General features: G+C 41.6%; 1 protein-coding gene across 1 annotated transcript in view; it reads right to left on the bottom strand.

The window, feature by feature from the left end:
• The window catches only part of LOC138322095 (pneumococcal serine-rich repeat protein-like), a 61,346-nt gene that overhangs the window by 2,294 nt on the left and 44,188 nt on the right, over positions 1 to 14,864 (bottom strand). Inside the window, 6 exon segments of the mRNA XM_069266151.1 lie at positions 389 to 436; positions 11,957 to 12,018; positions 12,368 to 12,540; positions 13,628 to 13,760; positions 14,209 to 14,225; positions 14,475 to 14,580. Coding sequence (XP_069122252.1) covers positions 389 to 436; positions 11,957 to 12,018; positions 12,368 to 12,540; positions 13,628 to 13,760; positions 14,209 to 14,225; positions 14,475 to 14,580 — 539 coding nt within the window.

Raw genomic sequence — 14,864 nt, 5'->3', positions numbered from 1 at the left:
TAATTTCAAATTTAATGTGTTGTTAACGTGTACAGGGATTTCTATTACGAATGTGCGGATGCATCATATGCCATTTCACTGAAAATAAGAGTTATGCACGCAACTAATGATTCTTTTACGATCTTCATCTCCATCTTTAGGAATTTTATTGTGCCCTAAGGGGTTTGATTTTTAAAATATTGGCGAACTTTCTTTATGATATCTACTTATTAACCATAATCCGTGAAATTTTATACCTCACAAAATTATTCAAAAAGCTTGGTTATATATATCATATCATATCAAGTGAATGACGCATTCAACGACTGCAAAGGTGAGTCGCGGAAATAAACTACTGCGAATAAATTGTAAACAGTTCTTCACCAAATTTATAAAAGATACTACTTACGTATACTTTATCTGGGGATTGTCTTACTTTCGGGCGCTGTATCTTAAACTGTAATAAACCACATTTAGTTATTAGAATTAAAGAAAAAAATCTACATAGGTAAATATATATTGACACTTTTGGCAAGAATTAACTTTTAAATAAGCTGTTTGTAGTATTTACTTTGGCAATAAATAACACGTCACAATTATGATATTCGGGAGAAGCAGTTCTAAGACACACTGATTCGAATCTTTTGTGCATTAATACTTTCTCCTGTACCTCATAAACTTGATACGCTATTAAATCACACTGGCTGTTAATAGGACGTTAAAACAATCTAACCAAAACCACCCTGGTCAACCTAGCTCTTCACTGTTTAATCAATCAACTCCAAACCAAAGCTGGGCAACCTACCTCTTCTCGTATCTTTAATTATTCAACCCCAAACCAAAGCTGGGCAACCTACCTCTTCTTCATTGTGTAATCAATCAACTTCAAACCAAAGCTGGGCAACCTACCTCTTCTCCACTGTTTAATCAATCAACCCCAAACCAAAGCTGGGCAACCTACCTCTTCTCCACTGTTTAATCAATCAACCCCAAACCAAAGCTGGGCAACCTACCTCTTCTCCACTGTTTAATAAATCAACCCCAAACCAAAGCTGGTCAACCTACCTCTTCTCCACTGTTTAATCAATCAACCCCAAACCAAAGCTGGGCAACCTACCTCTTCTCCACTGTTTAATCAATCAACTCCAAACCAAAGCTAGTCAACCTACCTCTTCTCCACTGTGTAATAAATCAACCCCAAACCAAAGCTGGTCAACCTACCTCTTCTCCACTGTTTAATTAATCAACCCCAAACCAAAGCTGGGCAACCTACCTCTTCTCCACTGTTTAATCAATCAACCCCAAACCAAAGCTGGTCAACCTACCTCTTCTCCACTGTTTAATCAATCAACCCCAAACCAAAGCTGGGCAACCTACCTCTTCTTCATTGTGTAATCAATCAACTTCAAACCAAAGCTGGGCAACCTACCTCTTCTCCACTGTTTAATCAATCAACCCCAAACCAAAGCTGGGCAACCTACCTCTTCTTCATTGTGTAATCAATCAACTTCAAACCAAAGCTGGGCAACCTACCTCTTCTCCACTGTTTAATCAATCAACCCCAAACCAAAGCTGGGCAACCTACCTCTTCTCCACTGTTTAATCAATCAACCCCAAACCAAAGCTGGGCAACCTACCTCTTCTTCATTGTGTAATCAATCAACTTCAAACCAAAGCTGGGCAACCTACCTCTTCTCCACTGTTTAATCAATCAACCCCAAACCAAAGCTGGGCAACCTACCTCTTCTCCACTGTTTAATCAATCAACCCCAAACCAAAGCTGGGCAACCTACCTCTTCTCCACTGTTTAATCAATCAACCCCAAACCAAAGCTGGGCAACCTACCTCTTCTCCACTGTTTAATCAATCAACCCCAAACCAAAGCTGGGCAACCTACCTCTTCTCCACTGTTTAATCATCAATCAACCCCAAACCAAAGCTGGGCAACCTACCTCTTCTCCACTGTTTAATCAATCCACCCCAAACCAAAGCTGGGCAACCTACCTCTTCTCCTATGTTTAATCAATCAACCCCAAACCAAAGCTGGGCAACCTACCTCTTCTCCTATGTTTAATCAATCAACCCGAAACCAAAGCTGGGCAACCTACCTCTTCTCAACTGTGTAATAAATACACCCCAAACCAAAGCTGGGCAACCTACCTCTTCTCCACTGTTTAATCAATCAACTTCAAACCAAAGCTGGGCAACCTACCTCTTCTCCACTGTTTAATCAATCAACTTCAAACCAAAGCTGGGCAACCTACCTCTTCTCCACTGTGTAACAAATCAACCCCATACCAAAGCTGGACAACCTACCTCTTCTCCACTGTTTAATCAATCAACCCCAAACCAAAGCTGGTTAACCTACCTCTTCTCCACTGTTTAATCAATCAACCCCAAACCAAAGCTGGGCAACCTACCTCTTCTCCACTGTTAAATCAATCAACCCCAAACCAAAGCTGGTCAACCTACCTCTTCTCCACAGTTTAATCAATCAACCCCAAACCAAAGCTGGTCAACCTACCTCTTCTCCACTGTTTAATTAATCAACTTCAAACCAAAGCTGGGCAACCTACCTCTTCTCCACTGTGTAATAAATCAACCCCAAACCAAAGCTGGGCAACCTACCTCTTCTCCACTGTTTAATCAATCAACCCCAAACCAAAGCTGGTTAACCTACCTCTTCTCCACTGTTTAATCAATCAACTTCAAACCAAAGCTGGGCAACCTACCTCTTCTCCTATCTTTAATAAATCAACCCCAAACCAAAGCTGGGCAACCTACCTCTTCTCCACAGTTTAATCAATCAACTTCAAACCAAAGCTGGGCAACCTACCTCTTCTCCACTGTTTAATCAATCAACCCCAAACCAAAGCTGGGCAACCTGCCTCTTCTCCACTGTTTAATCAATCCACCCCAAACCAAAGCTGGGCAACCTACCTCTTCTCCACTGTTTAATCAATCAACCCCAAACCAAAGCTGGGCAACCTACCTCTTCTCCACTGTTTAATCAATCAACCCCAAACCAAAGCTGGGCAACCTACCTCTTCTCCACTGTTTAATCAATCAACCCCAAACCAAAGCTGGGCAACCTACCTCTTCTCCACTGTTTAATCAATCAACTTCAAACCAAAGCTGGGCAACCTACCTCTTCTCCACTGTTTAATCAATCAACTTCAAACCAAAGCTGGGCAACCTACCTCTTCTCCAATGTTTAATCAATCAACCCCAAACCAAAGCTGGTTAACCTACCTCTTCTCCACTGTTTAATCAATCAACTTCAAACCAAAGCTGGGCAACCTACCTCTTCTCCACTGTTTAATCAATCAACCCCAAACCAAAGCTGGGCAACCTACCTCTTCTCCACTGTTTAATCAATCAACCCCAAACCAAAGCTGGGCAACCTACCTCTTCTCCACTGTTTAATCAATCCACCCCAAACCAAAGCTGGTCAACCTACCTCTTCTCCACTGTTTAATCAATCAACCCCAAACCAAAGCTGGGCAACCTACCTCTTCTCCACTGTGTAATAAATCAACCCCAAACCAAAGGTGGGCAACCTACCACTTCTCCACTGTTTAATCAATCCACCCCAAACCAAAGCTGGTCAACCTACCTCTTCTCCACTGTGTAATCAATCAACTTCAAACCAAAGCTGGTCAACCTACCTCTTCTCCACTGTTTAATCAATCCACCCCAAACCAAAGCTGGTCAACCTACCTCTTCTTCACTGTTTAATCAATCAACTTCAAACCAAAGCTGGGCAACCTACCTCTTCTCCACTGTTTAATCAATCAACTTCAAACCAAAGCTGGGCAACCTACCTCTTCTCCACTGTTTAATTAATCAACTTCAAACCAAAGCTGGGCAACCTACCTCTTCTCCACTGTTTAATTAATCAACTTCAAACCAAAGCTGGGCAACCTACCTCTTCTCCACTGTGTAATAAATCAACCCCAAACCAAAGCTGGTCAACCTACCTCTTCTCCACAGTTTAATCAATCAACCCCAAACCAAAGCTGGGCAACCTACCTCTTCTCCACTGTGTAATAAATCAACCCCAAACCAAAGCTGGGCAACCTACCTCTTCTCCACTGTGTAATAAATCAACCCCAAACCAAAGCTGGGCAACCTACCTCTTCTCCACTGTTTAATTAATCAACTTCAAACCAAAGCTGGACAACCTACCTCTTCTCCACTGTTTAATTAATCAACTTCAAACAAAAGCTGGGCAACCTACCCTTCTCCACTGTGTAATAAATCAACCCCAAACCAAAGCTGGACAACCTACCTCTTCTCCACTGTTTAATTAATCAACTTCAAACCAAAGCTGGACAACCTACCTCTTCTCCACTGTTTAATCAATCAACCCCAAACCAAAGCTGGGCAACCTACCTCTTCTCCACTGTTTAATCAATCAACCCCAAACCAAAGCTGGGCAACCTACCTCTTCTCCACTGTGTAATAAATCAACCCCAAACCAAAGCTGGGCAACCTACCTCTTCTCCACTGTTTAATCAATCAACCCCAAACCAAAGCTGGACAACCTACCTCTTCTCCACTGTTTAATCAATCAACCCCAAACCAAAGCTGGGCAACCTACCTCTTCTCCACTGTGTAATAAATCAACCCCAAACCAAAGCTGGGCAACCTACCTCTTCTCCACTGTTTAATCAATCAACCCAAAACCAAAGCGGGCAACCTACCTCTTCTCCACTGTTTAATCAATCAACCCCAAACCAAAGCTGGGCAACCTACCTCTTCTCCACTGTTTAATCAATCAACCCCAAACCAAAGCTGGGCAACCTACCTCTTCTCCACTGTTAATCAATCAACCCCAAACCAAAGCTGGGCAACCTACCTCTTCTCCACTGTTTAATCAATCAACCCCAAACCAAAGCTGGGCAACCTACCTCTTCTCCACTGTTTAATCAATCAACCCCAAACCAAAGCTGGGCAACCTACCTCTTCTCCACTGTGTAATAAATCAACCCCAAACCAAAGCTGGGCAACCTACCTCTTCTCCACTGTTTAATCAATCAACCCCAAACCAAAGCTGGGCAACCTACCTCTTCTCCACTGTTTAATCAATCAACCCCAAACCAAAGCTGGGCAACCTACCTCTTCTCCACTGTTTAATCAATCAACCCCAAACCAAAGCTGGGCAACCTACCTCTTCTCCACTGTTTAATCAATCAACCCTAAACCAAAGCTGGGCAACCTACCTCTTCTCCACTGTTTAATCAATCAACCCCAAACCAAAGCTGGTTAACCTACCTCTTCTCCACTGTTTAATCAATCAACCCCAAAACCAAAGCTGGGCAACCTACCTCTTCTCCACTGTTTAATCAATCAACCCCAAACCAAAGCTGGGCAACCTACCTCTTCTCCACTGTGTAATAAATCAACCCCAAACCAAAGCTGGGCAACCTACCTCTTCTCCACTGTTTAATCAATCAACCCCAAACCAAAGCTGGGCAACCTACCTCTTCTCCACTGTTTAATCAATCAACCCCAAACCAAAGCTGGGCAACCTACCTCTTCTCCACTGTTTAATCAATCAACCCCAAACCAAAGCTGGGCAACCTACCTCTTCTCCACTGTTTAATCAATCAACCCCAAACCAAAGCTGGGCAACCTACCTCTTCTCCACTGTTTAATCAATCCACCCCAAACCAAAGCTGGACAACCTACCTCTTCTCCACTGTTTAATCAATCAACTTCAAACCAAAGCTGGGCAACCTACCTCTTCTCCACTGTTTAATCAATCAACTTCGAACCAAAGCTGGGCAACCTACCTCTTCTCCACTGTTTAATCAATCAACCCCAAACCAAAGCTGGTTAACCTACCTCTTCTCCACTGTTTAATCAATCAAACCCAAACCAAAGCTGGACAACCTACCTCTTCTCCACTGTTTAATTAATCAACTTCAAACCAAAGCTGGACAACCTACCTCTTCTCCACTGTTTAATCAATCAACCCCAAACCAAAGCTGGGCAACCTACCTCTTCTCCACTGTTTAATCAATCAACCCCAAACCAAAGCTGGGCAACCTACCTCTTCTCCACTGTGTAATAAATCAACCCCAAACCAAAGCTGGGCAACCTACTTCTTCTCCACTGTTTAATCAATCAACCCCAAACCAAAGCTGGACAACCTACCTCTTCTCCACTGTTTAATTAATCAACTTCAAACTAAAGCTGGACAACCTACCTCTTCTCCACTGTTTAATCAATCAATCCCAAACCAAAGCTGGGCAACCTGCCTCTTCTCCACTGTGTAATAAATCAACCCCAAACCAAAGCTGGGCAACCTACCTCTTCTCCACTGTTTAATCAATCAACTTCAAACCAAAGCTGGGCAACCTACCTCTTCTCCACTGTTTAATCAATCAACTTCAAACCAAAGCTGGGCAACCTACCTCTTCTCCACTGTTTAATCAATCAACCCCAAACCAAAGCTGGGCAACCTACCTCTTCTCCACTGTTTAATCAATCAACCCCAAACCAAAGCTGGGCAACCTACCTCTTCTCCACTGTGTAATAAATCAACCCCAAACCAAAGCTGGGCAACCTACCTCTTCTCCACTGTTTAATCAATCAACCCCAAACCAAAGCTGGGCAACCTACCTCTTCTCCACTGTTTAATCAATCAACCCCAAACCAAAGCTGGGCAACCTACCTCTTCTCCACTGTTTAATCAATCAACCCCAAACCAAAGCTGGGCAACCTACCTCTTCTCCACTGTTTAATCAATCAACCCCAAACCAAAGCTGGGCAACCTACCTCTTCTCCACTGTGTAATAAATCAACCCCATACCAAAGCTGGGCAACCTACCTCTTCTTCACTGTTTAATCAATCAACCCCAAACAAAAGCTGGGCAACCTACCTCTTCTCCACTGTTTAATCAATCAACCCCAAACCAAAGCTGGGCAACCTACCTCTTCTCCACTGTTTAATCAATCAACCCCAAACCAAAGCTGGGCAACCTACCTCTTCTCCACTGTGTAATCAATCAACCCCAAACCAAAGCTGGGCAACCTACCTCTTCTCCACTGTTTAATCAATCAACCCCAAACCAAAGCTGGGCAACCTACCTCTTCTCCACTGTGTTTAATCAATCAACCCCAAACCAAAGCTGGGCAACCTACCTCTTCTCCACTGTTTAATCAATCAACCCCAAACCAAAGCTGGGCAACCTACCTCTTCTCCACTGTTTAATCAATCAACCCCAAACCAAAGCTGGGCAACCTACCTCTTCTCCACTGTTTAATCAATCAACTTCAAACCAAAGCTGGGCAACCTACCTCTTCTCCACTGTGTAATCAATCAACTTCAAACCAAAGCTGGCAACCTACCTCTTCTCCACTGTTTAATCAATCAACCCCAAACCAAAGCTGGGCAACCTACCTCTTCTCCACTGTTTAATCAATCAACCCCAAACCAAAGCTGGGCAACCTACCTCTTCTCCACTGTTTAATCAATCAACCCCAAACCAAAGCTGGGCAACCTACCTCTTCTCCACTGTTTAATCAATCCACCCCAAACCAAAGCTGGGCAACCTACCTCTTCTCTACTGTTTAATCAATCCACCCCAAACCAAAGCTGGGCAACCTACCTCTTCTCCACTGTGTAATCAATCCACCCCAAACCAAAGCTGGTCAACCTACCTCTTCTCTACTGTTTAATCAATCAACCCCAAACCAAAGCTGGGCAACCTACCTCTTCTCTCTTCTCCACTGGACTAATCACTGTTATCAATCACCCCAAACCAAAGCTGGGCAACCTACCTCTTCTCCACTGTTTAATCAATCAACCCCCAAACCAAAGCTGGTTAAACCTACCTCTTCTCCACTGTTGAATCAATCCACCCCAAACCAAAGCTGGGCAACCTACCTCTTCTCCACTGTTTAATCAATCCACCCCAAACCAAAGCTGGTCAACCTACCTCTTCTCTACTGTTGAATCAATCCACCCCAAACCAAAGCTGGGCAACCTACCTCTTCTCCACTGTGTAATAAATCCACCCCAAACCAAAGCTGGTCAACCTACCTCTTCTCTACTGTTAATCAATCCACCCCAAACCAAAGCTGGCAACTACCTCTTCCACGTTATGGGCAACCTACCTCTTCTCCACTGTTTAATCAATCCACCCCAAACCAAAGCTGGGCAACCTACCTCTTCTCCACTGTTTAATCAATCCACCCCAAACCAAAGCTGGGCAACCTACCTCTTCTCCACTGTTTAATCAATCCACCCCAAACCAAAGCTGGGCAACCTACCTCTTCTCCACTGTTGAATCAATCCACCCCAAACCAAAGCTGGCAACCTACCTCTTCCACTGTAATAATCACCCAACCAAAGCTGGCAACCTACCTCTTCTCCACTGTGTAATAAATCAACCCCAAACCAAAGCTGGTCAACCTACCTCTTCTCCACTGTTTAATCAATCAACCCCAAACCAAAGCTGGGCAACCTACCTCTTCTCCACTGTTTAATCAATATCAACCCCAAACCAAAGCTGGGCAACCTACCTCTTCTCCACTGTTTAATCAATCAACCCCAAACCAAAGCTGGGCAACCTACCTCTTCTCCACTGTTTAATCAATCAACCCCAAACCAAAGCTGGGCAACCTACCTCTTCTCCACTGTTTAATCAATCAACCCCAAACCAAAGCTGGGCAACCTACCTCTTCTCCACTGTTTAATCAATCAACCCCAAACCAAAGCTGGGCAACCTACCTCTTCTCCACTGTTTAATCAATCAACCCCAAACCAAAGCTGGGCAACCTACCTCTTCTCCACTGTTTAATCAATCAACCCCAAACCAAAGCTGGGCAACCTACCTCTTCTCCACTGTTTAATCAATCAACCCCAAACCAAAGCTGGTCAACCTACCTCTTCTCCACTGTTTAATCAATCAACCCCAAACCAAAGCTGGGCAACCTACCTCTTCTCCACTGTAAAATCAATCAAACCCCAAACCAAAGCTGGGCAACCTACCTCTTCTCCACTGTTTAATCAATCAACCCCAAACCAAAGCTGGGCAACCTACCTCTTCTCCACTGTTTAATAAATCAACCCCAAACCAAAGCTGGTCAACCTACCTCTTCTCCACTGTTTAATCAATCAACCCCAAACCAAAGCTGGGCAACCTACCTCTTCTCCACTGTTTAATCAATCAACCCCAAACCAAAGCTGGGCAACCTACCTCTTCTCCACTGTTTAATCAATCAACCCCAAAACCAAAGCTGGGCAACCTACCTCTTCTCCACTGTTTAATATCAATCAACCCCAAACCAAAGCTGGTCAACCTACCTCTTCTCCACTGTTTAATAATCAACCCCAAACCAAAGCTGGGCAACCTACCTCTTCTCCACTGTTTAATAAATCAACCCCAAACCAAAGCTGGTCAACCTACCTCTTCTCCACTGTTTAATAAATCAACTTCAAACCAAAGCTGGGCAACCTACCTCTTCTCCACTGTTTAATAAATCAACCCCAAACCAAAGCTGGGCAACCTACCTCTTCTCCACTGTTTAATCAATCAACTTCAAACCAAAGCTGGGCAACCTACCTCTTCTCCACTGTTTAATCAATCAACCCCAAACCAAAGCTGGGCAACCTACCTCTTCTCCACTGTTTAATCAATCAACTTCAAACCAAAGCTGGGCAACCTACCTCTTCTCCACTGTTTAATCAATCAACTTCAAACCAAAGCTGGGCAACCTACCTCTTCTCCACTGTTTAATCAATCAACCCCAAACCAAAGCTGGGCAACCTACCTCTTCTCCACTGTTTAATCAATCAACTTCAAACCAAAGCTGGGCAACCTACCTCTTCTCCACTGTTTAATCAATCAACCAAAACCAAAGCTGGGCAACCTACCTCTTCTCCACTGTTTAATCAATCAACCCCAAACCAAAGCTGGGCAACCTACCTCTTCTCCACTGTTTAATCAATCAACTTCAAACCAAAGCTGGGCAACCTACCTCTTCTCCACTGTTTAATCAATCAACCCCAAACCAAAGCTGGGCAACCTACCTATTCTCCACTGTTTAATCAATCAACTTCAAACCAAAGCTGGGCAACCTACCTCTTCTCCACTGTTTAATCAATCAACTTCAAACCAAAGCTGGGCAACCTACCTCTTCTCCACTGTTTAATCAATCAACTTCAAACCAAAGCTGGGCAACCTACCTCTTCTCCACTGTTTAATCAATCAACTTCAAACCAAAGCTGGGCAACCTACCTCTTCTCCACTGTTTAATCAATCAACCCCAAACAAAGTGGCAACCCCTTTCTCCACTGTTTAATCAATCAACTTCAAACCAAAGCTGGGCAACCTACCTCTTCTCCACTGTTTAATCAATCAACTTCAAACCAAAGCTGGGCAACCTACCTCTTCTCCACTGTTTAATCAATCAACCCCAAACCAAAGCTGGGCAACCTACCTCTTCTCCACTGTTTAATCAATCAACCCCAAACCAAAGCTGGTCAACCTACCTCTTCTCCACTGTTTAATCAATCAACCCCAAACCAAAGCTGGTCAACCTACCTCTTCTCCACTGTTTAATCAATCAACCCCAAACCAAAGCTGGGCAACCTACCTCTTCTCCACTGTTTAATCAATCAACTTCAAACCAAAGCTGGGCAACCTACCTCTTCTCCACTGTTTAATCAATCAACTTCAAACCAAAGCTGGGCAACCTACCTCTTCTCCACTGTTTAATCAATCAACTTCAAACCAAAGCTGGCAACCTACCTCTTCTCCACTGTTAATCAATCAACCAAACCAAAGCTGGCAACCTACCTCTTCTCCACTGTTTAATCAATCAACCCAAACCAAAGCTGGCAACCTACCTCTTCTCCACTGTTTAATCAATCAACTTCAAACCAAAGCTGGGCAACCTACCTCTTCTCCACTGTTTAATCAATCAACTTCAAACCAAAGCTGGGCAACCTACCTCTTCTCCACTGTTTAATCAATCAACTTCAAACCAAAGCTGGGCAACCTACCTCTTCTCCACTGTTTAATCAATCAACTTCAAACCAAAGCTGGGCAACCTACCTCTTCTCCACTGTTTAATCAATCAACTTCAAACCAAAGCTGGGCAACCTACCTCTTCTCCACTGTTTAATCAATCAACTTCAAACCAAAGCTGGGCAACTACCTCTTCTCCACTGTGTAATAATCAACCCCAAACCAAAGCTGGGCAACCTACCTCTTCTCCACTGTTTAATCAATCAACTTCAAACCAAAGCTGGGCAACCTACCTCTTCTCCACTGTGTAATAAATCAACCCCAAACCAAAGCTGGGCAACCTACCTCTTCTCCACTGTTTAATCAATCAACTTCAAACCAAAGCTGGGCAACCTACCTCTTCTCCACTGTGTAATCAATCAACCCCAAACCAAAGCTGGGCAACCTACCTCTTCTCCACTGTGTAATAAATCAACCCCATACCAAAGCTGGGCAACCTACCTCTTCTTCACTGTTTAATCAATCAACCCCAAACAAAAGCTGGGCAACCTACCTCTTCTCCACTGTTTAATCAATCAACCCCATACCAAAGCTGGGCAACCTACCTCTTCTTCACTGTTTAATCAATCAACCCCAAACAAAAGCTGGGCAACCTACCTCTTCTCCACTGTTTAATCAATCAACTTCAAACAAAAGCTGGGCAACCTACCTCTTCTTCACTGTTTAATCAATCAACCCCAAACCAAAGCTGGGCAACCTACCTCTTCTCCACTGTTTAATTAATCAACTTCAAACCAAAGCTGGGCAACATACCTCTTCTCCACTGTGTAATCAATCAACCCCAAACCAAAGCTGGGCAACCTACCTCTTCTCCACTGTTATAATTAATCAACCCTTCAAACCAAAGCTGGGCAACATACCTCTTCTCCACTGTGTAATCAATCAACCCCAAACCAAAGCTGGGCAACCTACCTCTTCTCCACTGTTATTACCTCTTCTCCACTGTTATGTATTACATCCCAGGAGGATAAGTAAAATGGAGTTGAGACAGGATCTGGTAGAGAAATAAATACACGTTAGTTTTCTATATCATTAACATGTTAAATAAGTCAAAATGTGGATCAATATCATTACCAGGTATCTAAGCTTGTAAATTCACCAGCAAGAAATTGACAGATAGATTATTAACTCATGAAAAAAAAAATCAGAAGGAAACGAACTTAAAAGAATGCAGCAATGAAGTCTTTAATTTTGTCCACTTATTGAATGTGTAATAAAACCTTCTTGATATACTCACAGTAATGCATTGATGTAATTAGATGAACCATTTTGACGTTCAAAGTAATAACAATAATTTTATTTGCTTATATTCGAAGAAATCATACTTGAAATGGTTAACTTACTTTGTTTCTGATATGTCTTATCTTCGTATAGTCTATTCCTTGTGTTGTGATCAGTCGAGGAACTAGTTTCGGAGTCTGCGTCAGCCCACTGATCTGGGTACTGATAAGGCTGTCGGCCCCAGCTGTGAAACTTGGGCAGGATGCCTTGTGCAAATACACTGTACTCGGGAGATCTGTCGGATCAATAAAAGGGAGATTATTCAGTTACCATCACAGTAAATAATTGTTTTTTTTTTTATTTTAAGAAATGTGGATTTGTTTTTCACTTTGTACTGAAAAATATACTAGTAGTTGTCAATCAATATTTTTTCTTTAATGATTTTTTTTCTCGACAAATATACTAAACAATACCATAACAGCAATACGCACTGCGTGTGTGGGGGTGTGTGAATGTTGTCCTTCCTTTACTTATCGGACACCCGCTTATACTGTGGCGGTAAGAATTCACACACATTGCCATTGGGTATGGTGCATGACATTGAAACCATGAACACAATGCTGACTGCAATGTACATTCATGCAATAAAGCACAAATTAGGAAACAACTACCAATTATCAACCCAGCCCATATGCAGTGACACCTGTTGTTGTCTATGGTGGAGGGAAACCACAAGGAAAACCACGGTGTCATCTAGGAAACGATTTCATATACGTGACAGCGAAAAAATCACAATACCACTCCTTAAAATGAATCTTCACCAGCCTTTGCAATGATGATTAGACAATAATTTTCATTAAGTCTTCAACTCATCAGAAAATTATATATAATCATAGAAAATAAAGAGAAAAAGGAATAAATAGTACATAGTATCTTTGCAACTACAAGTAAGCATGAAATAATGCATTATATAATCCTTCCTAAATATCATAGGGTTAGAGTTAAGGTAGAATTCCTTCTACAAACACATCATATATTATCACACAAACTCATTAGAAAATATTTATCACAATGATAATGGTTCATATAATATACTTGGGCTAAAAATATAAACCGCGTTTCCGTAGTGAAAAGCAAACTTCTTTTTTGTAGGATACGATGTATGCGTTGGTAGTAAGTTGTAAATATGTATCGTATAGCTATCGTTATTCGAAAAATAGTTGTATTATCATGTTTCATATTAATGAAAGATTTTTTAGCAGATAATAAATAGATGACTTAGATAATCATCATTACCCAATAGAATGATTTAAGTTGATTGATTAGTTTATTATTGTTTTGGACTGTTAGATTGGTAATTCCATTGAGGTTGCTGTACATACCGTCGTTGTCTAGGAACGAATCTCTGACGTTTCTTTATGCGGTTCCGATAAATCAACATGATTGCTAGTAGCGACACCACTAGGATAAATACGGGAACTCCTACTCCAAGGCCGATAATCACGGCCAGATCGTCTGTATGGAATAGCAATGACATAAACGTACTTCTTCTTGGCCCAAAAAATGGTTAGCACAAACAAAAAGCGCATTTGTAATCTTTGCTATACATACGACATACACAGAAAATTCAATTATATCTTAGCGCAAAATGTCTGGCGCACAAATGATAAAATATTATTACCATTAAAATATGACGTTTATAGTGTATACTAGATTCTAATATGGGAAATAAAGAAACAAACACAAAAAGCAACGTCACATTCGAAAATAATCAGATTATCTGAAACGGACATTTTTTTTTTACTTTTTAAACTTTGGTATACAATATAAGTATGCACTGTTTGCTTTCGTAACTTTTTACGTAGATTCGTATTTTATATTAATCACCTATAAAATACAAAGATGTCGTGTGACCATGAAGATATACCTTTATTGTTATATAAATAATTTTAATAAAACTTACCTCCTGTAGCAGATGGCCTGTAAACAAAATAAAACACAATCAGTACCCATGGATATGTCGACTCATAGTCATAACGCTAATTAACAGTCATTTGTCATTGCACAAAATCTTAACATTTACAGTTGTCCTCTAATATGCACCATGATTGATAGTAGTCACGTGTTGAGGGTGATTTGTCGGGACAAGGAAATCTAATATACGCCTTCGTTGTTACTAACAACAATTTTAAAAATAACTAATATAATGATAATGTATAGAATACTCACATGCATTCTGCCTGACTGTTACTAGTTAAACATACAGTAGACTGTGGACATGATTTTATCTGTTCAAATGTCGTACACAGGTCACTTGTTGGATTTACAATCGAAACTGAAACGATAATACCCAAGGTTTACTTTTAAAAATCAATAAAGAAATATTACAAAAAATAGCTTTTTTCAAAGTCGACACTTCAACCGATTTTCTTAACTTCATGAGTGTAAACATTATAATATGACACTTCTTCATAAAAAAAACACGATTTCTCATTAAATCTGATCACTGATCTCTGTTCACTATTAGAAAGCCACTAAGTATTAGAGAGAAACATGAAAAACATTATGTAAATATACCATATCACCTAGTGTTACGTAGTTTCCTATTTGACGGATGGA

This window comes from Argopecten irradians, chromosome 4 (genome assembly GCF_041381155.1).
Source record: "Argopecten irradians isolate NY chromosome 4, Ai_NY, whole genome shotgun sequence".
Lineage (NCBI taxonomy): Eukaryota > Metazoa > Mollusca > Bivalvia > Pectinida > Pectinidae > Argopecten > Argopecten irradians.
The sequence above is the reverse complement of the archived record's forward strand: the minus strand, read 5'-3'. Positions and strand labels throughout refer to the sequence as shown.